Below are 27,668 nucleotides of genomic sequence, written 5' to 3' on the forward strand. Positions count from 1 at the left end.
TCAGCTTTCTCCGGTAGGCCCAGGATTCTTACATTATTGCGGCGAGATCTGTTCTCCAGATCATCGCACTTCTGCTGCCACTGGCCCACAGAGCGCTCCAGCTCTTGCACCTTTCCTGCCATTGGTCTAGTCAAATCTTCCAGGGCAGACACCCGATCCTCAGTGATCTTGACCTGGTCCCGCAACTGTTGCATATCATGACGGAGCAGGCTCACGTCCACCCTCACCTCCTCTAGCTTCCCGGTAAGCAAGGACTGGCACGACGATATCGCCACCAGCAGCTGTTCATAAGCTACTTTCAGGGTGAATTCAGGCTCGGCGTTGTCCTCAGCCTCCGCCTGTTGGGCAGCTTGACCGCGTGTAACGGCCGCTCGGGTCGGAGTCGCGGCGCCATTTTGGACCTCAGAGCGGGCAAACTCTTTTAGCCGCTCAGCAGCGGTTTGCGCCTTGTTGGGCCCCATATTCGGTGTGCGGGGTCTTCGCTTACGTCTGTACACCGTCCACTCTGTGCCTGGAGTCAGCAGTTTGTCAGGATGGCTCAGGATTAGCGAGGGTAAGCGGAGCTACACTCAGATGCGTGCTTACATGCTGGCTGCTGGCCACGCCCCCATGGACGGATCCGTTTTTCACTGACAATAGGGTGCAATTGAAAACGGATCCGTTCCCCATTGACTTTCAATGTAAGTCAAGACGGATCCGTTTTGACTTAGACTTTTTTTTTGTATAATGCAAAGAAATCCGTTATGAACGGATAAAAGCATTTGCATTATTGGTGCGGATCCGTCTGTGCAGATACAAGACGGATCCGCATCAAACGCGAGTGTGAAAGTAGCCTCACTTGAATTGTACCAAGCTACAGTAGTCAGGCATAGCCACTAAACAGTGTATGGAGCCGTTCCTGGTTCTATTATAGCATCAGCAGGGGTGTGGGGAGTCCTAAAGATAGATCATCAAGTCCCAGAAATCCCTTTTAAATCACATAATTACTACCAAATTCTATTAAAAACAAATTCTACATTGAGAAAATATTTAGTACACGGTGTCAGAGTCCTATATTCTTCTTCATATAGGGACCTCAGAAACCCCCACATGTTCTCAACAGAACCTGCACTGACAGAGTAAAAATGGTGGAGAATATGATTAATATAAAATTATATCTCCAGACCGTTTTCAATTCATTTTAAGTTCATGTAAAGGGAATTATGAGATTTTCTGCCAACAAAGGCTAGGTTCGCGGTCAAAGATAGTCAGCGGTCAAAGATCCAGCAGGATATTCCATTGCAGATCCCAGAAAAAGGAAATTCTGCATACAGAATTCATCCCGGTAACCTGATGGACTCCATTATAGTGAATGGGATCCACTGTGTGCAGGCAGTGTCCGGCATATACTGGATCAGGCGATTTTGACTGCAGATGTGCACCTAGGCTTACCTCCATATATGAATTATTTGTACTTCTAGGTAATAGCACTGAAAGCCGAAATAAAAGAGGCACTCAAACAGGAGCTACAACCAACATTTATACGTAAAACACAAAAAGGTTAAATAAATGAGAGTCTTACCAAAAAAGTCACTGATTTTGTCTGTGATAGTGCGTGATGCTCTGATAAGTGCATTATCACTTTCATCATATTTCATCTTCATTTCAAAAAATCCTATTTAGAAACAATATGGGATCAGTTTAAATGAATCAGTATCACTAGGGGGAGATTTATGAAAACTGGTGTAAAGAAAAACTAGTTTAGTTTCCCATAGAAATCAATCAGATGCCACCTTTTATTTTTCAGAGCCTCTTTGGAAAATGAAAACTTCCCTTTACACAAGTTTTGCTAAATCTACCTCTATGTGTTAATAAATAAAGTCTAATAATGATTATAAATTAAATGGTTGAATGACAGAATGGCCTGCATTTTCTGACAGGAAGAGGCTGCATAGTTCTAGTATATGCCATTAATATTAGCACTTCTGGAACCCCAGATTTTGAAAATGAAGGGGCAACACTATTGACTGTAGCCTTTTCAAAGTTTTTCTCTGAACACAGACGCAAAAAAAACACCTGAACAGAGAATTGAAACACGCTCTAATTCATGTTCAAGTTTGCTGAAATCCTCAGCAAAGTACGGCACTATTTTGCAGGAAACAAATATTGTAACAGGGCCGAAAAGCAGGCCGGAAGTCAGACCTTCACCAATACTAAAGTGATGGCCATAACTTTCTGGGATGGGAAAAACGCCCTTAAAACAATGTTACCTCTCCTGAGGCAGCATCGCCAAATTTGGGGTCCAACTGTACTGCGTTCTACTAAGCATATGCCCTAATGGGATGGTAACAACATATTTAGAACCTGGCTGTGTTGTGTTCTTCTACGTCACTTCACACGACCAAGCAGCCTGGTTGTGCCTTAAAACTTAGACTTGGCTCCACTGCAGATTACAGTGATGCACCATATGAATATGAACAATCCGATTGTCATGTGTGTAAGACGACCACCCTCACCTGCCATCTTTTAAAGTAATGGAAGCCTTTTTTCACACATGGCTTTGTGGTTCGCTGCCAGCATCTGAGCATCTTACAACATTATGGTAGCTCCAACCCCGTGTTGGACCTACATTGCGTTGAGCATGATTTTATGTGGCTGTGCAGCTATTGGAAGCAGAGAACAGTTATATTACCCCCTACCAAATGCAACATAATACTGCTAGAGTTAGACTCTATATTGGATATGCCTATGCAGGTTTTTTGCAAGCTCCAGCCTACCCCATTACCCCATAAGTGAACTTTCACACTAGCACATTTGTTTTCCGGTATTGAGTTCCATCACAGGAGCTCAATACCGGAAAAAATAAAAGATCAGTTTTATCCAAATGCATTCTGAATGGAGAGCATTCAGTTCAGTCCCTCTTACGTTTTTTGGACGGAGAAAATACCGCAGCATGCTGCAATTTTCTCTCCGGCCAAAAATACTGAACACTTGCCGGAATGCAGGATCAAGCATTCATTTACATTGAAGTGTATTAGTGCATTAAGTGTTCCGGCAAAACGAATCCGGCTTTCCAGATGCGCAGACCTTTAAAAATAAATAAAAATACCGGATCCGTTTTTTCCAGATGACACTGGAGAGACGGATGCGGTATTTCAATGCATTTGTTAGGCGGATGCGCATCCGGATCGGTCTGACAAATGCCATCAGTTTACGCCCGGACTGCCTGCCGGAATCCTCTACCGCAAATGTAAAAGTACCCTCACATATGCAGAGTAACTGTTCTAATGTTAGATGCTGTATTTGACATGAGCATGCGGATTTTGTTAACACCAGAAAGCCACACTAGCCCCTTACATGACAAGTAAGGGTGGGTTCATATGACGTTTTTGCCATCCATTTAACATATAGAAAAATATTTTAATCTTATATGTTAACGGATGCCACAGACAGAAGCTACACCAGAAAGTTCCATTGCACAAAAATATTAACGTATATGTTTTTTTAATGGACTCTGCAGGATACAAAAGCATGGTGCGATATGTTTTTGTATCCTTTTTTGCCCCCAACATATCCGTTAAACGAATTGCAAAAACACGATGTGAACACACCCTTAGTGTGCGAACATTAAAAACTGAATTTGACATTGCTACATAGTTGTTACAAGCAATAGGGGGAGTTATCGTGCTATTCCTAGACTAAGTACATGGCATGTAAATGCAGTCACTGCTAATTCAGAAAATCTACATTACCCCCCTGTTGTAGGTCAAGTATTTGTGCCATTGCAGATGACCCTCTTCTTCTAGACTACATACTCGACAGATACTTAAGATGTCAAAACTTAGCATCAAAACAACCCATCCGATCTGAGCAGACACTTTTATTTCATATTAAAAAAAAAGAGAAAACAGTTGGCAATATAGACTATATGCAATATAAACTATATAAATTTGGCCAACGATAGAGATTTAGTTTATATCGCGGTAGAACATGACATGCGCCGCTCTCGGCATGCACCATGTTCTCCTGAGCCAGCACAGTGGAGAACGAGTCCCTCCCTCCCCACTGTGTGTGGCTGCCGCTGACCACCAATGAGAACAGACTAGGAGGAGGAGGGGAGGGACTGTGGCCACTGTGCCACCAATGAGAACAGAGTAGGAGGAGGAAGGACTGTGGCCACTGCCACTGCACCAACAATGTGAACAGGGAGGAGGAGGAGAGGGACTGTGGGGTTAATTGCAGCAGATCACGACGCGCAGTAATAGAGACCAGGAATGGGATATGGCTGGCACATGCAGGCTACGTTTGTATTCAGGCATATTAACTATATTCATTGGTGGCGCAGTGGCCACAGCCCATCCCTTCAACTCCCCTTCGTCTAAGTATTATATTAAGGCTGCGTTCACACGGGCGAGATTTCCGCGCGGGTGCAATGCAGTAGGTGAACGCATAGCACCCGCACTGAATCCTGACCCATTCATTTCAATGGGGCTGTGTACATGAGCGTTTTTTTTCACGCATCACTTCTGCAATGCTTTAAAATCGCAGCATGTTCTATATTCTGCGTTTTTCACGCAGCCCTGGCTCCATAGAAGTGAATGGGGCTGCGTGAATAACGCATTGCATCTGCAAGCAAGTGCGGATGCAATGCGTTTTTCACTGATGGTTTTTTATCACGCGCGTGAAAAACGCATCAAAACGCATTGCACCCGCGCGGAAAAAACTGAACAACTAAACGCAATTGCAGACAAAACTGACTGAACTTGCTTGCAAAATGGTGCGAGTTTAACTGAACGCACCCTGAACGCATCCGGACCTAATCTGTCACGCTCGCCTTAATTGCGGGCCCACACGATTTAATCATTGGTGGCAGTGGCCCCAGGGTGGCAGCTTCTGATCAGCAGTGAAATCACAGGTCTCCGATCGGTTACCATGACAGCCAGAACGCTACTTGAAGACCTGGCTGCCATACTAATCTCCCTGCTGCTGTAGGCACTATGCACAGGGCAGCAGGGAGAGTGTGAAGTCCTATTAACCCTAATAGAGCTCTAATAGGGTGAATAGGAAAAGGGTTCTAGCTCCTAAGGAGGCTAATAGTTATTAACCGCCTCAGGACCGCCGCATGCAGGAGTGCGTACTGGCGGCAGCCCTGTTATTCCTCTTGGACGTGCCGGTGCGTCATCTCGTGAGTGGCGAGGTTTCCTGTGAACGCGTGCACACAGGAGTGTGCGTTCACAGGATCCGATCATTCGCCGGCAGGCTGTAGATGCAATACTTTTTAACCTTTGTTTTGTTAACAGCGTCTGATAAACCTGGTACCTGGTCCTCTGGTGGTCCCTTTTGCTTGGATCGACCACCAGAGGACACAAGCAGCTCTGTAATAAGTAGCACCACACTACACTAGACCCCCCCCCCCGTCACTTATTAACCCCATATTAACCCCTGATCACCCCTCTGTCATTGATCACCCCCTGTAAGGCTCCATTCAGACGTCTGTATGTGTTTTGCGGATCCGTGGATCCACCGATCTGCAAAACACGGACACCGGCAATGTGCTTTCCGCATTTTGCGGATCCGCACATTGCCAAAACTATATAGAAAATGCCTTTACTTGTCCGCAATTGGGACAAGAATAGGACATGTTCTATAGGCTCTACAAAAAACGCAGTGTTCGCCCGATCAGGGCTGATCTTCTGCGCACACTTGCGTTCAGTCCGCCCCACCGCAGTGACAGAATTTTTTTTAATGATCACTGCAAAAACACATTAAAATCGCTGTGGCGCTATAAAGATCACTTTTGAGGGGCATGGCGAGTTCATAGAATTTTTTTTTAAGTTAGCGGAAATTTTTTTTTAATTTTTTTTGTTTTTTCTTACAAAGTCTCAGAGACAAAAAATAAAATCTCACATGAACTCACCATACCCCTCACGGAATCCAAATGCGTAACATTTTTTAGACATTTATATTCCAGACTTCTAACGCTTTAGGGCCCCTAAAATGCCAGGGCAGTATAAATACCCCACAAGTGACCCCATTTTGTTAAGAAGACACCCCAATGTATTCCGTGAGGGGCATGGCGAGTTCCTAGAATATTTTTTTCTTTTGGCACAAGTTAGCGGAAAATGTTTTTTTTTTCTCTCTTACAAAATCAATTTCCGCTAACTTGTGCCCCCCAAAAAATAAAATTCTAGGAACTCACCATGCCCCTCACGGAATACCTTGGGGTGTCTTTCCAAAATTGGGTCACTTGTGGGGTATTTATACTGCCCTGGCATTTTAGGGGCCCTAAAGCGTGAGAAGAAGTCTGGAATCCAAATGCCCTCCTAAAAGGTACTTTAGGTACTGGAATTTGGGCCCCTTTGCTGCAAAAAAGTGTCACACATGTGGTATCGCCATACTCAGGAGAAGTAGCGCAATGTGTTTTGGGGTGTCTTTTTACATATACCCATGCTGGGTGAGAGAAATAGCTCTCTTAAAGACAACTTTTACCTTTTTTTTTTTTTTATACAAAGTTGTCATTGTCATATTTCTCTCACCCAGCATGGGTATATGTAAAAATACACCCTAAAACACATTGCCCTACTTCTGAGTACGGCGATACCAAGTGTGACACTTTTTTGCAGTCTAGGTGCGTAAAGGGGCCGAAAGTCCAACGAGTACCTTTAGGCTTTACAGGGTTGCTCATAATTTAGCCCCGCCCAAAATGCCAGAACAGTAAACACACCCCACAAATGACCCCATTTCGGTCAGGATTGAACTTATTGTCACAAGTTAGCAGAAAGGGAGACTTTGTGAGAAAAATAAATAAACAAATCAATTTCGGTTAACTTGTGCCTTAAAAAAATAAATAAAAATTCTATGAACTCGCCATGCCCCTCACGGAATACCTTGGGGTGTCTTCTTTCCAAAATGGGGTCACATGTGGGGTATTTATACTGCCCTGGCATTTTAGATGCCCTAAAGCGTGAAAAGTAGTTTGGAATCCAAATGCGTAAAAATGCCCTGTGAAATCCTGAAAGTACTCATTGGAATTTGGGCCCCTTTGTGCATCTTGGCTGCAAAAAAGTGTCACACATGTGGTATCTCTGTACTTGGGAGAAGTAGGGCAATGTGTTTTAGGGTGTCTTTTTACATATACCCATGCTGGGATTTCACAGGGCATTTTTACGCATTTGGATTCCAAACTATAAATACCCCACATGTGACCCCATTTTGGAAAGAAGACACCCCAAGGTATTCCGTGAGGGGTATGTTTAGTTCATGTAAAATTTTATTTTTTGTCACAAGTTAGTGGAATATGAGACTTTATTTTATTTTTCTTACAATCATTTTCCGCTAACTTGTGACAAAAAATAAAAACTTTCATGAACTCACTATGCCCATCAGCGAATACCTTAGGGTGTCTACTTTCCGAAATGGGGTCATTTGTGGGGTGTTTCTACTGTCTGGGCATTGTAGAACCTCAGGAAACATGACAAAGTCAGAGCTGCTTCAAAATGCGGAAATTCACATTTTTGTACCATAGTTGTAAAAATGAATATACACTTATTGCATTTTTTTTTTTATCAAAGACATGTAGAACAATAAATTTAAAGAAAAATTTATATAATTTGCAAAAAATTTGGTCAATTTCGATTAATAACAAAAAAAGTAAAAATGTTAGCAGCAATGAAATACCACTAAATGAAAGCTCTATTAGTGAGAAAAAAAGTAGATAAAATTCATTTGGGTGGTGAGTTGTATGACTGAGCAATAAACCGTGAAAGTAGTGTAGTGCAGAATTGTAAAAAGTGGTCTAGGCATTAACAGGGTTTAAGCTAGGGGGGCTGAGGTGGTTAAATAAAAAGTTTAACCGCCCGAAATATAGAATATATTGCGATATATATTGCAATATTGCACATGCTTAAAATTATAAATCGCAATATAGATTTTAGGCCATATCGCCCACCTCTAGTTGGCACTACCTACTTGTAGTCTTGATATCAGCAGACCATGTGACACTAACGTGTATCCTAAATTACAAGGCTTCAATGCAGGATGTAACCTATAGCAACTGAATATCAAAACAAGTTTGCCACAGTAGGCAAATAACTTTAGAATAGATCAGTTTTGATAAATGGTGGTATTTGGTGAAAGTGATATAACAGCGATCATTAGTGGCACAACCCCTTTAAGAAGAAACAGAATTGTAGCTACAGTGCTGTTTTGCGGGTCAGTAAAATTGGATGCACTTTAAGAATCAGAAGCACTTTACATTGCATACTTACTATTAAATACTACATTGTTATCTTTAAAATCCTTCCATTGTTGATGCCATTTAGAATCCTTATGCAGAACAACACCCATCGACTCCCTAAAACAGGAAAGTAACTGTAATTATCATTCTTTAAACAGCGCACACATTATTTGCATAGTGAAAGGCCATACGCATGAATCCAGGTATAAAATGAGGCACTTTAGTAGCTGGATCATATCATTGACATACACCGTCTTTGCAAATATGATGCACACCAAAATGTTAATATAGGTATTAGTACTACTGGTACTGTGATCAGCACTGTTGCTCTTTGCATTTCCGTACCACCTAATGCCTTTAAAAGGGGTTTTCTAGTATTACTATGGTTTTTAACAGATTTGCTTACCACATGTACATGATTCCATGTGCATTTCTTTTTTAATTTGGACTCTCCTTACCCATAGTCACCATTCAAACAATTCGCTCTGGTTCGTTTACCTCCTATATGTAGCGCTTCCTTTTGCTGTATGAAACCCATGATGCACTTTTCCTTTCTGTGCCACAGCTCCAGTACCACCCCTAACTAGTTACATACACTCCCCTATCACTGCCTCTACTGCTGCTTTGACTAGGACATGGACATAACATCACAGAAAATAAGAATGAGCTGTACGGTCATGTGACCACAGCCCAGAATGGACACAGTTAAAAGAAATACGTTACAAAATTACAGCTACCTTCACAAATGATTGTTTCAAAGGATGTTGATGCAAAACAGGAAACCCTTTTAAATCATCATTTCTTGCCCATGCTGGTCAACTGTGACAATGATCAATTGTGGCCTGAAGCTTACTATGAATGATACAACTGCCATGGGCAGGGGATGAATCATCTAAGTAAAGTCTCATGCACACGTCCGTGGAACAAGGACCGTGAGATACCAGCCTGGATTCCTGCTGAGTGCAGGAGGGCATGGCGTCATTGGTTGCTATGATGCTGTGCGCTTCGTGCCGCCGCTGCTGTACAGTAATACACTGGTATAGATAATACGAGTGTATTACTGTACAGCAGCGGGCGCACAGCGTCATAGCAACCAATGACGCCATGAGCTCCTGCACTCAGCAGGAATCCAGGCCGGTGTTCCACAGACGTGTGCATGAGGCTTAAGGGTTATGGTTCAGTTATGCATTTAGTTGGTTTGGGCTTCCCGAAAAGCTATTGGAAACTGCTGAACTAAGAAAAGCTCTTGTAGGCTGGGACAGTTAAATAAAGTTACATAGACAAAATGGTGTGTTTCAAAAGATATATTAAAGGGGTTTTCCAAGACTTAAAGGGGTACTCCAGTTACCATAAATATAAGTTCTGTTTTAGACTAATTCATCATCAATAATTACCTAGTATAATTTAAATTTGACATATTTACTGTTCAGTAGTTATAAAAGTAGTTTTGTTCCTCTGTAACCCACTGTGTTTCCTCATAAATTACCATGGCCTTGACCTGTAGTTCTGAACCTTTGTTAGGTTGAGCATGCTCAGTGTGTTGCTATTGATTCTCTAACTAAATGTCCTGTGAAACAAAGGGTGTGTTAATGTGCTGCTGATTACCGAGTAGAGGGGGCGTAACTGGATTAATATCAGGCAGCCAATCAATGAACATCAACACGACCAGTGCCAGTTTGTGCCAAGCTAACAGCAGAAATGCTAGGAATTGTGGGTATTGTAGCCTTTGAAGTTTTGTGAGGGAAGATCAGGCGCCATGATACTCTGTGTGTTGCAGACTCACACAGGAGCAAGACAAATGGATTGCAAGGTAAATTGGTTATATGTCTAGGTTCTGGTTGGGTCAGAGCTTGCAGCCTTAAAAGGGTTCTCCGGGAATTAAGAAAATGAAAATACTTAAATATTACTTTAGTGTGTGTGTGTGTGTGTGTATATATATATATATATATATATATATATATATATATTTATTAGGGCTGCACGATATGGGAATTTTGTGTGATTGTGATTAGGGCCCTAAAAATTGCGATAACAGTAGGCGATGCAATATTTTAAAGGGAATTGTGCTAGAGGTCTATTTGCTTGGATTTTCAAAGCAAAAGCACACAGAAATTACTGATAATGCAGAAATGTAGTTATAAATACACACTTAGAACAATTAAATTGGTAGACGTTCCTATAATACTTAGAAAATCACAGCCTGATTAACGTTTAAAAATAAAAAACAAAGCCTTTATTAAAGTCTGTTTAAAAAGAGGGTGGGGGAAGACCCATATGTCACAGTCTGTGACCATCAGGCAACTAATCTTAGAAATGTATACAGAGAGGGGAAACAAATAACACCTCTGCACATTAGAAAGACTAGGCTAGGACCCGACTTGCTAGCTGGGAATTGCTATAAATATGCAGGCCGGGGTAAGGGACACTGAAGTCAGTGTGAATGGATGCAGTGTGTGTGTATAACCGGTGATCCTATAAGATGTATATACACGGATAAGGTTGTGCCAACTGGTACATGTATCCTGAAATGCTCAATACACTTGATCACACTGCCCCTGTCAAATAGAAGTCTCAATGGACTTACAACCACTAGGTGTAGTGCAGATTTCAGATCAATATATATGTATGGCTGATGGTAAATACCTAGGTCACAACCCTATATCCGCAGCCAGTATTGGCTATATACGATCACTCAGAGCCAATATAATTTACCTCCATTCACACAACTATAGCCAGTATGTTTTGGCTCATCCATTCATCACATGCATACTCCAAGGCTGACTAAAGGGTTAAATGCATCTAGTGCAGTCCTGCCTAAAGAGCTGTGTCCTGATACTATGCAGCAGCTCCACGCGTTTCCACGTGACCTGTAATTATCACGCATCTTCAGGAGCTTATTTTTGCTACTAATGTCAAGACAGTACAAGCCGCACTGTGGTGTGCTATGGCTATTGGCGCTGTAATGGCCGCGCGCGGCCGATAGAACGCCGAGTTCATATGGCCGAGGCCCCGCCCATCGGGAGGAGTGTGACGGTAACATCTCCAATCAGAAATAGGGGTGGGCTCTCTGGCTCCGCCCTCTGACCGGCCGATGCCGAAAATGATTCTTACACCTACCGACATAGATTGCGTTTCTCGCAGTAACAGGGGGAATGAAAATCGCGGCCCATGTATCGTCATTGGATCCAGAACAGGTCCGCAGGACGGGGTACCCTCAGGATTCATAAACCGAAACAGCAAGTACCGCTCCCATCCATGTCATATGACACCAATGGGGAGGGGTAAACTAGTACACTGATAGACTCAAAGAGTATCACTAACAATCGCAGCTCAGGTGTAATATGTAAAATATACACCCAGCATGTATAGGTGTATATCAACATAACCCCTGATGTATTAAAATGGAAAGACCGAACAAGATGCAATTGCATCATATTATAAGGCAGCATATAGATATGTGTACAACTCCAATATCAGACGTACAGCTCTAATCTAGGTAACACATATCATCCCGTGTGTATTGGGGCTACTGTATTAGATAAAGCTGGCAAACTATATGGACTCATTAAGCCCTAATGGTTGAACTGTCTGCAACTTATATGTCCACATCGCTTCTTTACGTAGTAGGGGTATATCACTATCACCTCCACGGATTGACATAGTCACTTGTTCAATCCCCTGTACTTTTAACACATCAGGGTCACCGTCATGCATTTCACATACATGACGTGCCACTGATGTGTCCCGCTTATTGCGGATGTCAGACATATGTTCACCGAGTCTGTGTCTCAATTCACGTATTGTTTTGCAGACGTATTGTGACCCACATTGGCAACTGATTAAATATACAATACCCACAGAAGTACACCTGATGAACGACCGTATCTTATACCTCTTGCCTGTTGTACGGCTGGTAAAGAATTCACCTCTCAGGATATTCCTGCAGATGATACATGAGCCACAGGGAAAGGTACCCTTGAGGGTATTTTTTAACCAGGTCTCAGGTTTAGGTTGTGTACATAAACTATGCACCAAGTGATCACGTAGATTTGAACTACGTCGGTACGTAATTGAGGGAAAGTCCAGAATAAGCTCCCCAATATCTGGGTCAGATTGCAAAATAGACCAATGATTTTGCAAAATGTCCCGAACGTTTTTGTGAGCCTTGTCACATGTAGTTATGCTTAACTCAAGAACTTTATTTTTCAAAATAAAACATCTTTTACTAAATTAAATAACATTTGCATTACTGCAAAAGTACAAAATACAAAACTTGCCATTTTCTTAATAGCACTGCACAGAACAGATAAATAAAATAGAATAAATAAAAGAACATTTGTTCATTAAAATAACGACTTGCCTCCAGCCCCTCCTCCCTCCCCATACTGTAACTGATGTATCGCCGGCCGCGCTCTGCAGCGGCCGGCGATACATCCGTGTCAACCACTAAAAAGTCAACCATCGCTTTATAAGGCACACTGCCATTTTTTAAAGGGGGTAAAAATTTGTCTTATAAAGCGAAAAGTATGGTAATATAATTGCAGCATTTTTGGGTCGGCTACTTTGAAGAACCTAGAATATGAAATTTTTAGTTGTTTCACACTTTTTTGTTATGTATATAATTCCACATGTGTTAATTCATAGTTTTGATGCCTTCAGTGTGAATCTACAATTTTCATAGTCATGAAAATAAAGAAAACTCTTTGAATGAGAAGGTGTGTCCAAACTTTTGGTCTGTACTGTATACACATACACACAGGATATGAGATATGTGTTGGGTCCTACTCACAATAGGGTTCAGGACCCCCACATGAATATAAATACTCAACATTACAGCTGGAGTTGTAGCGTGGCCTACTATCCGACAGTCACCAAAAATTAATATCAGATAGTTTGTTAAAATAGGACTGTATAAAATAACACAAAAATAAACAATGAGTCATTTATGTGAAAGTGAAATACGCAAACATGATATAATAAACGCTTTTGCAAAAAAATTATGCAAGGTAATACAACTGAATATTATTTCCTAAGGCCTCTTTCACACGGGGCATCACGAATTTGCTCTGGATGCCGGGTGCATTGCGGGAAACACGCGCAAGTGCACACGCAAATTCAGTCAGTTTTGCGTTGTTCAGTTTTTATCGTGCAGGTGCAATGCAATGCATACCCAGACCCGAACCTGGACTTCTTCACTGAAGTTCGGGTTAGGTGTTCTGTAGATTTTATTATTTTCCCTTATAACATGATGGTTATAAGGGGAAATAATAGCATTCTTAATACAGAATGCTTACTAAAATGTGCCGGTGAAGGGGGGGGGGGGGGGGCCGGGGTAAACATTTTTACAAAAATTAACTCATCTCATCCACTTGATCGCAAAGCCTGCAAAAGTACATTTGATGATGTAATCGCGCTCACCATGTGATGAGTGCAGTGATGTCAGTGCAGGTACTGCTCAATGAAGATAGAAGATTCCTTCTATTTTCATTCATCAGGACCTGCACCGACGTTACCACGCTCATCACATGGTGAGCGCGATTACGTCAAAGGTCCTTTTGCAGGTCCTGAAAGAAGAAGAAAGAAGACTATGCCGGCTGCGCGATCAAGTGGATGAGGCAAGTTAGTTTTTTATTTAATTTTTGTAACGTCCCAAGGCACATTTTAGTAAGCAGTCTGTATTTAAGGGGTTCTGCACTTTCATTTAACTGATCTAAAAGGTGACCTGTTACCCCAGGTTCCCTGCCGTTTTGTCTGTATTGTTTGTCTGTAAGGGGTTCTCTCTCCCAATTCTGGGATCTTAATTTTTGACAATAAAAGTTAGGTTTTAATACGTTACTGCCCCTTTTGTTTCATATAGTTCTAAATGCCAAGCAGTTTTGGCGGTGGGTGCCATTGCACCTTTTCTCCCCTGAGGGACCACCCTCTATATTTCCATACTTTGATCCTCACAATGTTAACACTTAGGCCCCTTGCACACGGGTGAGTTTTCCACGCGGGTGCAATGCGTGAGGTGAGCATTGCACCCACACTGAATCCGGACCCATTCACTTCAATGGGGCTGTGCAGATGAGCTGTGATTTTCACGCATCACTTGTGAGTTGCGTGAAAATCGTACCATGTTCTATATTTAGCGTTTTTTACGCAACACAGGCACCATAGAAATGAATGGGGGTGCGTGAAAATCACAAGCATCAGCAAGCAAGTGCGGATTCGGTGTGATTTTCATGCATGGTTGCTAGAAGATGTTAGGGATAAGCAACCCTATTAAAGTCTAATCACTGTATTATTTTCCCTTATAACATGTACTCCGTGTGCATTCTGTTTCCGTATTTCCGTTTTGTTGATAGATAGAACATGTCCTATTATTGCCCGCAAATCACGTTACGTGGCTCCATTCAAGTCAATGGGTCCGCAAAAAAACGGAACACATACGGTAATGTTTCATACGTTTATAGTTGGTGTCTAAATAAGGTAGACCCACTCAAATATTCTCAGTAGTCTCGAAATGTATATAGTCTGTACCGAGTATGCCTTGTTATATTTAGTTTAAGATTTAACTTTTATTTATATCAATAAAATAAATGAGACTGTGGAGTAAGATGAACTCCTGCGCTATTTAGGGACGGAGGATAGGGTCTGGATAGATAGAAATAGGCCTGCTAACGTCCCTGTGGGGGGCGTATTGTATATATTGGGGATGAGCCTGATCAGACCAGTAACTCTCCCTAATTGCTACCCCTACTTGACCTAGTCTAAGTGCCTCAATGGCTGTAGTCGGGGCACTCATCCTTAGAAGGACGACGCCCAGCCTCTGGAACCTCGGGCCTATACTGTGTGTCCCTATACTCTTACCTCCCTAGTAGAACTATTCTGTTTCATCCTCCGATGCGTTTTGCCTAGTAGGAACTTGGCTCTTCAGGGAAAAACTGATGTTCAGGCGCCAGGGGCAGTGGCTGTGTGCCTGTTTCGATCATGCGGCAGTGCAGTCTTCTAGTGCTATTGCGTCTCTTTTTACGTGCGTCCCGCTCCACCCACCACCCATGTTCAAATTGACCAATCGGTCTGGTTGTGGGCAGCGCACTCATTGCTCCCCCCCCCCCTTTATTACCCGTCAGATCTAGGAGATATGCTCAGCCAGGTGCCGCCTTCTCACTGGGACGGTCTCGCTGCGCTCAACTGCTGCTAACCGGAAATGACGAGGTACTGGGGAGTAACTAGTTGTCATGGGGATCTTATACCGAGTCCCCGGACGGCTCTATGTACAGCAAGGTTCTGGTTAGTGATGACTATGTGTCATATTGGGCTCAGTAGGATTCAAAAGAAAGAGTTAGCACTCACATAGTTAGATATTGCATTAACCCTATCTACCTTAGATGTTATAATGCGATTTTTTCAGACATTGCGATATTTACATTAAAATACTGGTCAGGATATGAGGACCCTAGCCTGAAAAAGCACCTTGAATGGGTGATCATTGATATTATTTATTGCAGTCGGGGACAACAGATGAGTATGGAGGTAAACTGGATTTATTTGTGTATATATACACACATATATATATATATATATGTGTGTATATATTTTGATAGATAATTGTTTAATTAAAGAGATATACAGAACAGACCAAAAGTTTGGACACACCTTCTCATTCAAAGAGTTTTCTTTATTTTCATGACTATGAAAATTGTAGATTCACACTGAAGGCATCAAAACTATGAAATAACACATGTGGAATTATATATATATATATATATATATATATATATATATATATATATATATATATATATATATATATATATATATATATATATAACAAAAAAGTGTGAAACAACTAAAAATATGTCATAGTCTAGGTTCTTCAAAGTAGCCACTTTTTGCTTTGATTACTGCTTTGCTTGGCATTCTCTTGATGAGCTTCAAGAGGTAGTCACCTGAAATGGTTTTCACTTCACAGGTGTGCCCTGTCAGGTTTAATAAGTGGGATTTCTTGCCTTATAAAATGGGGTTGGGACCATCAGTTGCGTTGTGGAGAAGTCGGGTGGATACACAGCTGATAGTCCTACTGAATAGACTGTTAGAATTTATATTATGGCAAGAAAAAAGCAGCTAAGTAAAGAAAAACAAGTGGCCATCATTACTTTAAGAAATGAAGGTCAGCCAGTCCGATAAATTGGGAAAACTTTGAAAGTGTCCCCAAGTGCAGTCACAAAAACCATGAAGCGCTACAAAGAAACTGGCTCACATGCGGACCACCCCAGGAAAGGAAGACCAAGAGTCGCCTCTGCTGCGGAGGATAAGTTCATCCGAGTCACCAGCCTCAGAAATCGCAGGTTAACAGCAGGTCAGATTAGAGACCAGGTCAATGCCACACAGAGTTCTAGCAGCAGACATCTCTAGAACAACTGTTAAGAGGAGACTGTGTGAATCAGGCCTTCATGGTAGAATATCTGCTAGGAAACCACTGCTAAGGACAGGCAACAAGCAGAAGAGACTTGTTTGGGCTAGAGAACACAAGGAATTGACATTAGACCAGTGGAAATCTGTGCTTTGGTCTGATGAGTCCAAATTTGAGATATTTGGTTCCAACCAGTGTGTCTTTGTGTGACACAAAAGGTGAACGGATGGACTCCTGGTTCCCACCATGCAGGAGGAGGTGTGATGGTGTGGGGGCGATTTGCTGGTGACACTGTTGGGGATTTATTCAAAATTGAAGGCATACTGAACCAGCATGGCTACCACAGCATCTTGCAGCGGCATGCTATTCCATCCGGTTTGCGTTTAGTTGGACCATCATTTATTTTTCAACAGGACAATGACCCCAAACACACCTCCAGGCTGTGTAAAGGCTATTTGACCATGAAGGAGAGTGATGGGGTGCTGTGCCAGATGACCGAGATGGTTTGGGGTGAGCTGGACCACAGAGTGAAGGCAAAAGGGCCAACAAGTGCTAAGCATCTCTGGGAACTCCTTCAAGACTGTTGGAAGACCATTTCAGGTGACTACCTCTTGAAGCTCATCAAGAGAATGTCAACAGTGTGCAAAGCAGTAATCAAAGCAAAAGGTGGCTACTTTGAAGAACCTAGAATATGACATTTTCATTTGTTTCATACTTTTTTGATAAGTATATAATTCCACAGGTGTTAATTCATAGTTTTAATGCCTTCAGTGTGAATCTACAATTTTCATAGTCCTAAAAATAAAGAAAATTCTTTGAATGAGGTGTGTCCAAACTTTTGATCTGTACTGTATATATAGACCTGCCTTCCATATACATATACTACATATTTTGGCTACAGGAAAGGCTTGTAGGAAATATTTTGTTTAATCAATTTGGTGTTACTGATTTCACTCTATAAATCCACCTTGTTTCTGCCCTCAAGATCATTTTATCCCAGTCTCCTGCCCTCCTTGGCTTTGGGACCTGTTGGCTACCTATGAATTTAAGGCAGGCGGCATTTCCACCATGGCAGAGATTAATATGCCGTGCAACTGATGTGTCCTTGTGGTTTTGAATATCATTGTAGTGGTCTCTAATCCGTCGCCTAAATTCTCCTTTTGTTTTGCCTACATAGTCAAGGGGGCAGGAGCATTGTAATACACTACACCCATGGTTAGACAATTCATATAGTCACGGATGGCATATTCTCTGCCTGTGTGTGAACATATGAAAGTCTTGGTTTTGAGTACCTGGCTGCACGCCATACATCTGCCACATTTAAATGTGCCAGTAGGCTTTCTTGCCAGCCAATTGACAGGGTTAGTAGGAGGCTGGTAATGACTGTTGACCAGTCTGTCTTTGAGGCTTTTTCCCTTCCTGTAGGTAATCAGGGGATATGGTCCTATTATGTCCTCCAGGTCTGGGTCTGTTTTAAGGATATCCCAGTGCTTTAAAAGCACCTTTCTAACCTTCTGTTGGGCATTAAAGGTCCCTATGATGCGGGTAGTCTTCGAGGGTATGGTAGAGTCCGGCCTCTCTTTTTTGGTATGAGGAGCATATCTCTATTCTCCGAGCATGCTGCCTTATAGGCTACTCTCAGTATTCCATCGGGGTATCCTCTTTCCCTGAATCTGTACCTTAAATCCCTTGCTGCACTTTTAAATTTACTCATGGTGGAACAATTGCGCCGGAGTCTAAGGTACTGACCTTTGGGTATGCCTTTACGTAGGGCATATGGATGAGAGCTCTCCCAGCAGAGCAAGCTATTGGTAGCTGTCTTTTTTTGATACACGGAGGTGATTATATTATTAGGGCCTCTTTCTATTAGCACATCTAGAAATGGTAGGGAGTCATAACTACATTCAGATGTAAATCTAAGACCCAGAGCATTGTCAGTCCGCAGTCCCTCTCCATAGTACGAAAATATTGTCTATGAACCTCAGCCACAGAACTATCATATCTTGCCACTTGCCCATCCTCTCTGAGCCAATATCATTGGCATCCCACCAGCAGATTTGCGTACGACGGCACACAAGAACTGCCCATCGCCGTGCCCCTGAGCTGGTGGTAGTGACTGTCGTCAAAGATAAAATAGTTCTTGGTGAGGCTGAAGTTCAATAGCTCGAGTATAAATTGATTATGTCAAGACCGTCTTTTGTCCCTCATAGATAGGTAGCTTTCCACTGCCTTAAAGGGATTATGTCACCTCCTTTTACAATTTTAAGCTGGCACCATCGCCATGTTGACTAAAGTAGCTTATTTCCAAGACTCTTCTCTTAACTTTATTTCGTTTAGTAGTTTTGATGTAAAAGCAATGTTTATGTTATGCTAATTAGGGTCCAAGATGCCCAGAGGGGCGTTTTTTTCACTCTTCGGTGCCCAGCGACGCCCCCCTGCAGTGCCCAGTGACGCCTCCTGATCATCAAATAACCTCCCACAGCCCGGCAAACGGTTCCGCCCGTCCCCACGTCATAGTGTACCTTATAGAAATGCCCCGTCCTTCTTCCTGTCTGCGGCCAGAAAACTCGCGCAGGCGCAGTACCGCCTGCGGCCTGCACGATCATCAACGTCCTGAGGGCAACAGCGCTCAGGCCACATCACTGGGCTCTGCGCATGCCCAGTGAGACTTTTGAGGCTGTTGCCCTCAGGAGGTTGATGATCACGCAGGCGGTACTGCGCCTGCGCGAGTTTTCTGGCCGCAGACAGGAAGAAGGACGGGGCATTTCTATAAGGTACACTATGACGTGGGGACGGGCGGAACCGTTTGCCGGGCTGTGGGAGGTTATTTGATGATCAGGAGGCGTCACTGGGCACTGCAGGGGGGCGTCGCTGGGCATCGGAGAGTGAAAAAAAAACGCCCCTCTGGGCACCTTGGACCCTAATTAGCAAAACATAAAAATCGCTTTTACATCAAAACTACTAAACGAAATAAAGTGAAAAGAAGAGTCTTGGAAATAAGCTACTTTAGTCAACATAGCGATGGTGCCAGCTTAAAATAAATAAAAAGAGGTGACAGAATCCCTTTAACCACTTCAACCCCCCTAGCTGAAACACCCTTAATGACCAGGCCACTTTTTACACTTCTGCACTACACTACTTTCACAGTTTATTGCTCGGTCATGCAACTTACCACCCAAATGAATTTTACCTCCTTTTCTTCTCACTAATAGAGCTTTCATTTGGTGGCATTTCATTGCTGCTGATATTTTCACTTTTTTTTTGTTATTAATTGAAATGTAACAAAATTTTTGCAACAAAATGCCATTTTTCACTTTCAGTTGTAATTTTTTTTTTAAAAACGACATCCATATATAAATTTTTTGCTAAATTTATTGTTCTACATGTCTTTGATAAAAAAATAAGTTTTGGTAAAAGTTATAGCATTTACAAACTACTTTCTGAGCACCTGTCATGTTTCCTGAGGTTCTACAATGCCCAGACAGTAGAAAACCCCCACAAATGACCCCATTTCGGAAAGTAGACACCCTAAGGTATTCGCTGATTTTTATTTTTTGTCACAAGTTAGCGGAAAATGATGATTTTTTTTTTCTTACAAAGTCTCATATTCCACTAACTTGCGGCAAAAAATAAAAACTTCCATGAACTCACTATGCCCATCATGAAATATCTTGGGGTGTCTTCTTTCCAAAATGGGGTCATTTGTGCGGTAGTTATACTGCCCTGGCATTTTAGGGGCCCAAATATGTGGGAAGTAGTTTGAAATCAAAATCTGTAAAAAAAATGGCCTGTGAAATCCAAAAGGTGCTCTTTGGAATGTGGGCCCCTTTGCCCACCTAGGCTGCAAAAAAGTGTCACACATCTGGTATCGCCGTACTCAGAAGTAGTAGGGCAATGTGTTTTGGGGTGTCTTTTTACATATACCCATTCCGGGTTGAGAGAAATATTTCGGCAAAAGACAACTTTTCCCATTTTTTTTATACAAAGTTGGCATTTGACCAAGATATTTATCTCACCCAGCATGGGTATATGCAAAAAGACACCCCAAAACACATTCCCCAACTTCTCCTGAGTACGGCGATACCACATGTGTGACACTTTTTTGCAGCCTAGGTGGGCAAAGGGGCTCACATTCCAAAGAGCACCTTTCGGATTTCACAGGCCATTTTTTACACATTTTGATTGCAAACTACTTTACACGCATTTGGGCCCCTAAAATGCCAGGGCAGTATAACTACCCCACAAGTGACCCCATTTTGGAAAGAAGACACCCAAAGGTATTCCGTGAGGGGCATGGCGAGTTCCTAGAATTTTTTGTCGCAAGTTAGTGGAATATGAGACTTTGTAATAAAAAAATTTAAAAAATTCATCGTTTTCCGCTAACTTGTGACAAAAAATAAAAAATTCTAAGAACTCTCCATGCCCCTCACAGAATACCTTGGGGTGTCTTCTTTCCAAAATAGGGTCACTTGTGGGGTAGTTATACTGCCCTGGCATTTTAGGGGCCCATATGCGTAAGAAGTAGTTTGAAATCAAAATCTGTAAAAAATGCCCTGTGAAATCCAAAAGGTGCTCTTTGGAATGTGTTGCCCACCTAGGCGGCAAAAAAGTGTCACACACGTGGTATCGCCGTACTCGGGAGAAGTTGGGGAATGTGTTTTGGGGTGTCATTTTACATATACTGGGCGAGATAAATATCTTGGCAAAAGACAACTTTTCCCTTTTTTTAATACAAAGGTGGCATTTGACCAAGATAATGATCTCACCCAGCATGGGTATATGTAAAATGACACCCCAAAACACATTCCCCAACTTCTCCTGAGTACGGCGATACCACATGTGTGACACTTTTTTGCCGCCTAGATGCGCAAAGGTGCCCAAATTCCTTTTAGGAGGGCATTTTTAGACATTTGGATCCCAGACTTCTTCTCACGCTTTAGGGCCCCTAAAAAGCCAGGGCAGTATTTCCATTTTGGAAAGAAGGCACCCCAAGGTATTCAATGAGGGGCCTGGCGAGTTCATAGAATTATTATTTATTTATTTATTTTTCTCACAAAGTCTCACTTTCCGCTAACTTGGGACAAAAATTTAAATCTTTCATGGACTCAATATGCCCCTCAGCGAATACCTTGGGGTGTCTTCTTTCCAAAATGGGGTCATTTGTGGGGTGTTTGTACTGCCCTGGCATTTGAGGGTCTCCGCAATCATTACATGTATGGCCAGCATTAGGAGTTTCTGCTATACTCCTACTATTGAGCATACGGGTAATTAGATTTTTTTTTTTCGTTCAGCCTCTGGGCTGAAAGAAAAAAAATGAATGGCACAAATTTCTTCATTCGCATCGATCAATGTGGATGAAAAAATCTCCGCAAAAAAAAAAAGGAGGGGGAAAGGCGTCTGCCAGGACATAGGAGCTCCGCCCAACATCCATACCCACTTAGCTTGTATGCCCTGGCAAACCAGATTTCTCCATTCACATCAATCGATGTGGATGAATAAATCATTGCCGGGATTTTATTTTATTTTTTTATATACAAAGTGTTTGCCAAAGCATATGAACACCGCCACCTCCTCAGCTCATATGCCTCTTTTACTGCAGAGGAGAAATCTCGTCTTTCAGCGCCGCATACACCGACTTGTGTGTAATCTGACAGCAGCGCAATGCTTCTGTCAGAATGCACATCAGTGCTGCAGCTAGTCGATCGGTTGATCCACCTGGATGGTAAAAAAAAAACAAAACAAAAGAAAAAACCAGGCCGCAACACAATAATTTTATTAACTTTATAATCACTTTTGAACAGAACGTTAACTTTTTTGCTTACTGGTTTCTTTTTTTTTTTTTTTTACCTTTATAGGACAAACCTCTCCTTCCCCATGGGACAATGTGCAAATCGCCCAAAGATGTGGCGAAGTGCGTTATGCACTTTGTCCCAGGTGAAAGGAGAGGTTTGTAGCAGCTGTGTGTGAATGGGCCCTAATAGCCCTGTGTGCCTGTCCTGGTGAGATGTGATCCCTATGCTAGGTGTACCTGTGTGTGGTACTTCCGGAAACACTCCCCTAAGCATAGGGCAGGATGGTCAGGGCAGTCAGGACAGAAATAGCGGGTGTCACGCCTTATTCCACTACTGCTACAGACACATCATCTTTTCGGGGTGACGGTTGGGTTGAGGTACCAGCAACGACATTGGGGAAATGTCGCTCGTGTAGACTGCTAACTACACTGGTGGATGGGGCCACGGAACCTCCTGGATACAGGAGGTTCTCGATGATTTCTTCCTGAAATTTGCGGAAGAATCCTGTTCTCCCAGCCTTACTGTAGCGAACAAAAACTATTATACAGAGCCAATTGAATTAAATATACAGACACCTTCTTATACCAGAGTCGGGAAACTAAATACGGAGACAACATCTGGTCATTGAAGTCCACCCCTCCCATGTGAAGGTTATAGTCGTGGACTGAGAGGGGCTTTTCAATGACACGGGTTGCTCGCTCAATTTGGATTGTCGGGTCTGTGTGAATGGAGGAGAGCATGTAAACGTCACGCTTGTCTCTCCATTTCACCGCGAGCAGTTCTTCGTTACACAAGGCAGCCCTCTCCCCCCTTGCAAGACGGGTGGTAACGAGCCGTTGGGCGAAGCTCACGCGGTGCCACAGCAGCCAATCTGTTCTAGAAACAAATGCCTGAAGAGGGCCACACTTGTGTAGAAATTGTCCACATAAAGATGGTACCCCTTGCCAAATAAGGGCGACACCAAATCCCAGACTGTCTTCCCACTGCTCCCCAGGAAGTCAGGGCAACCAACCGGCTCCAGGGTCTGATCTTTACCCTCACACAAAATTAGCGGGTATAGCCTGTGGCCGAATTTTGTGGAGCCGGTCAAAAGCTGGGTGGCCTCTGGGACGGGAGGTGGTGTTGTCGCTAAAGTGCAGGAAACGCAGGATGGCCTCAAATCGTGCCCTGGACATGGCAGCAGAGAACATGGGCATGTGATGAATTGGGTTCGTGGACCAATATGACCACAATTCATGCTTTTTGGTTAGACCCATGTTGAGGAGAAGGACCAGAAACGTTTTAATTTCGGAAACTTTCCACCGGAAAGGCTGGGCATAATAGCTTCCCGGGTTGGCGGTTATAAATTGTGTGGCATACCGGTTTGTTTCTGCCACGACTATGTCCAAGAGCTCCACAGTCAAGAACAGCTCAAAAAATCCCAGGGCCGAACCGATCTGAGCTGTCTCAACCCAAACTCCAGACTGGGCGGTGAAAGGGGGAACTAATGGTGCGGCTGAAGTTGGGGACTGCCAATCAGGATTTGCCAGCACCTCAGGGATTCTAGGGGGTCTACGGGCCTGTCTGTGAGGTGGCTGCGACGGGGTAACTATTGCACGTGCCACCGTACCAGCTTCAACTGCCCTTCTGGTGCTCGCCACTTCACCAGGTTGTACGGCAGTGCTGGTACTAGGTCCAGGGAGGGCTGCGCTGCTGGTGTATGCCTCACCACGTAATCCGACAGCGCCAGCCCCACTCTGCTGCCCTTTAAGCGGATCCTGCGCAACCTGTGGTCTAGCGACACAGGGCCGGGTACGCCTGGTGCTATCAGGGACCTCAACCTCCTCGTCCGAACTTTGAGTCAGACTGCCACTGCTTTCTACAGGTTCGTATTCAGACCCGCTATATTCAACAGATGAGGGTTCCCATTCCTCATCCAACTGGGTCAGAAACCTGTAGGCCTCTTCAAAAAAATACCCCTTGTTTGACATTTGGGCAACTAAATTTAGGGGTATTCCCTGAGACTACCCAAGAAAAAAAGCAAGCCTGTCTTACAAATGGGAGGCTAGCGAAGTACCGAAGGCCGCTGCGGTTGATAATAAATATCAAAACAGATTTTAAAGTGATTGTGCAGTTATCCCCCAAAAATTATTTTTTGTCACTGCGGTGGCGCGGGTGAACGCACGTGTGGGCGACCGATCAGGCCTGACCGGGCAAACACTGCGTTGTGGGTGGAGGGCGAGCTAAGGTGACACTAATACTATTATAGATCTGACTGTGATCAGTTTTGATCACTTACAGATACTATAAAAGTACAAATGCTGATTAGTGATACACTAATCAGCGAATCAGTGACTGCGGTGCGGTGGGCTGGGCGCTAACCGATCGCTAAACTACCTAACCAAGGGGCCTAAACTATCCTAAAACCTAACAGTCAATACCAGTGAAAAAAATAAAAGTGACAGTTTACACTGATCACTTGCCAAGTGTGTGGTGTGTAGTGCAACTCACTGTGATTCCTGCTCCTCTGCTGAGACCAAGCGACCAAAAGGACCAGCAGAGGAGCAGGGAAGCCATTTAACACATTATATTTAATAATATAATGTGTTAACTGGCTTCGGATTGTTTTTTTTTTTTTAAATCATCAGCTTGCCAGCCACGATCATTGGCTGGCAAGCTGATGACCCGTCCCCCCTCTACCTATTGCCGGCCCGCGATGCGCATGTGCGGGCCGGCTAATCGCTTCATCTCGCATCTCGCGAGATGACGCATTACTGCGTGACTCTGCCTCGGAGAGCCGCCTCCGGACCGCGATCCTGCGTTAGCCGGTCCGGAGGCGGTTAAGGCAGTGGAAAGCAACCTATCTATGAGGGACAAAAGACAGTCTCGACATAATCAATTTATACTCGAGCTATTGAACTTCAGCCTCACCAAGAACTATTTTATCTTTGACGACAGGCACTACCACCAGCTCAGGGGCACGGCGATGGGCAGTTCTTGTGCGCCGTCGTACGCTAATCTGCTCCTGGGCTGGTGGGAAGCCAATGATATTGGCTCAGAGAGGATGGACAAGTGGCAAGATATGACAGTTCTGTGGCTGAGGTTCATAGACTATATTTTCGTACTATGAAGAGGGACTGCGGACTCTTTCGCGGAATTTATGGAGATGATCAATGACAATGCTCTGGGTCTTAGATTTACATCTGAATGTAGTTATGACGCACTACCATTTCTAGATGTGCTAATAGAAAGAGGCCATAATAACAATATAATCACCTGCGTGTATCGAAAAAAAGACAGCTACCAATAGCTTGCTCCACTGGGAGAGCTCCCATCCATATGCCCTATGTAAAGGCATACCCAAAGGTCAGTACCTTAGACTCCGGCGCAATTGTTCCACCATGAGTAAATTTAAAAGTGCAGCAAGGGATCTAAGGTACAGATTCAGGGAAAGATGATACCCCGATGGAATACTGAGAGTAGCCTATGAAGCAGCATGCTCGGAGAATAGAGATATGCTCCTCATACCAAAGAAAGAGAGGCCGGACTCTACCATACCCTCGAAGACTACCCGCATCATAGGGACCTTTGATGATGCCCATCAGGAGGTTAGAAAAGTGCTTTTAAAGCACTGGGATATCCTTAAAATGGACCCAGACCTGGAGGACATAATAGGACCATATCCCCTGATCACCTACAGGATGGGAAAAAGCCTCAAAGACAGACTGGTCAACAGTCATTATCAGCATCCTACTAACCCTGGCAATTGGCTGTCAAGAAAGCCTACTGGCACATTTACATAAAAACCAAGACTTTCATATGTTCACACACAGGCAGAGAATATGCCATCCGTGACTATATGAATTGTCTAACCATGGGTGTAGTGTATTTAGCACAATGCTCCTGCCCCCTTGACTATGTAGGCAAAACAAAAGGAGAATTTAGGCAACGGATTAGAGACCACTACAATGATATTCAAAACCACAAGGACACATCAGTGGCACGGCATATTAATCTCTGCCATGGTGGAAATACCGCCTGCCTTAAATTCATAGGTATCCAACAGGTCCCAAAGCCAAGGAGGGGAGGGGACTGGGATAAAAGGATCTTGAGGGCAGAAACAAGGTGGATTTATAGAGTGAAATCAGTAACACCAAATGGATTAAACGAATATCTTTCCTACAAGCCTTTCCTGTAGCCAAAATATGTAGTATATGTATATGGAAGGCATATAATATCTCTTTAATTAACCAATTAAGTTAAATACATAAAATTATATATATATATATATATATATATATATATATATATATATATATATATATATATATACACACACACACACACATACATACACTACGTGCAGAATTATTAGGCAAATGAGTATTTTGACCACATCATCCTCTTTATGCATGTTGTCTTACTCCAAGCTGTAGAGGCTCGAAAGCCTACTACCAATTAAGCATATTAGGTGATGTGCATCTCTGTAATGAGAAGGGGTGTGGTCTAATGACATCAACACCATATATCAGGTGTGCATAATTATTAGGCAACTTCCTTTCCTTTGGCAAAATGGGTCAAAAGAAGGACTTGACAGGCTCACAAAAGTCAAAAATAGTGAGATATCTTGCAGAGGGATGCAGCACTCTTAAAATTGCAAAGCTTCTGAAGCGTGATCATCGAACAATCAAGCGTTTCATTCAAAATAGTCAACAGGGTCGCAAGAAGCGTGTGGAAAAACCAAGGCGCAAAATAACTGCCCATAAACTGAGAAAAGTCAAGTGTGCAGCTGCCAAGATGCCACTTGCCACCAGTTTGGCCATATTTCAGAGCTGCAACATCACTGGAGTGCCCAAAAGCACAAGGTGTGCAATACTCAGAGACATGGCCAAGGTAAGAAAGGCTGAAAGACGACCACCACTGAACAAGACACACAAGCTGAAACGTCAAGACTGGGCCAAGAAATATCTCAAGACTGATTTTTCTAAGGTTTTATGGACTGATGAAATGAGAGTGAGTCTTGATGGGCCAGATGGCTGGATTGGTAAAGGGCAGAGAGCTCCAGTCCGACTCAGACGCCAGCAAGGTGGAGGTGGAGTACTGGTTTGGGCTGGTATCATCAAAGATGAGCTTGTGGGGCCTTTTTGGGTTGAGGATGGAGTCAAGCTCAACTCCCAGTCCTACTGCCAGTTTCTGGAAGACACCTTCTTCAAGCAGTGGTACAGGAAGAAGTCTGCAAGGTAAGAAAAACATGATTTTCATGCAGGACAATGCTCCATCACAC

The 27,668-nt window shown here is 43.1% G+C and overlaps 1 protein-coding gene across 2 annotated transcripts in view; it reads right to left on the reverse strand.

The window, feature by feature from the left end:
• TIMM44 (translocase of inner mitochondrial membrane 44) overlaps nt 1–27,668 on the reverse strand; it is a 311,940-nt gene that overhangs the window by 102,282 nt on the left and 181,990 nt on the right. For both annotated transcript variants that reach the window (XM_044306675.1, XM_044306666.1), the window contains 2 exons: nt 8,247–8,332; nt 1,562–1,654 (listed from right to left, as the gene is read on the reverse strand). In XM_044306675.1, the coding sequence (XP_044162610.1) occupies nt 1,562–1,654; nt 8,247–8,332 (179 nt within the window). The remainder of the gene's footprint in view (nt 1–1,561; nt 1,655–8,246; nt 8,333–27,668) is intronic.

This window comes from Bufo gargarizans, chromosome 1, assembly GCF_014858855.1.
Source record: "Bufo gargarizans isolate SCDJY-AF-19 chromosome 1, ASM1485885v1, whole genome shotgun sequence".
NCBI classification, from domain to species: Eukaryota; Metazoa; Chordata; class Amphibia; order Anura; family Bufonidae; genus Bufo; species Bufo gargarizans.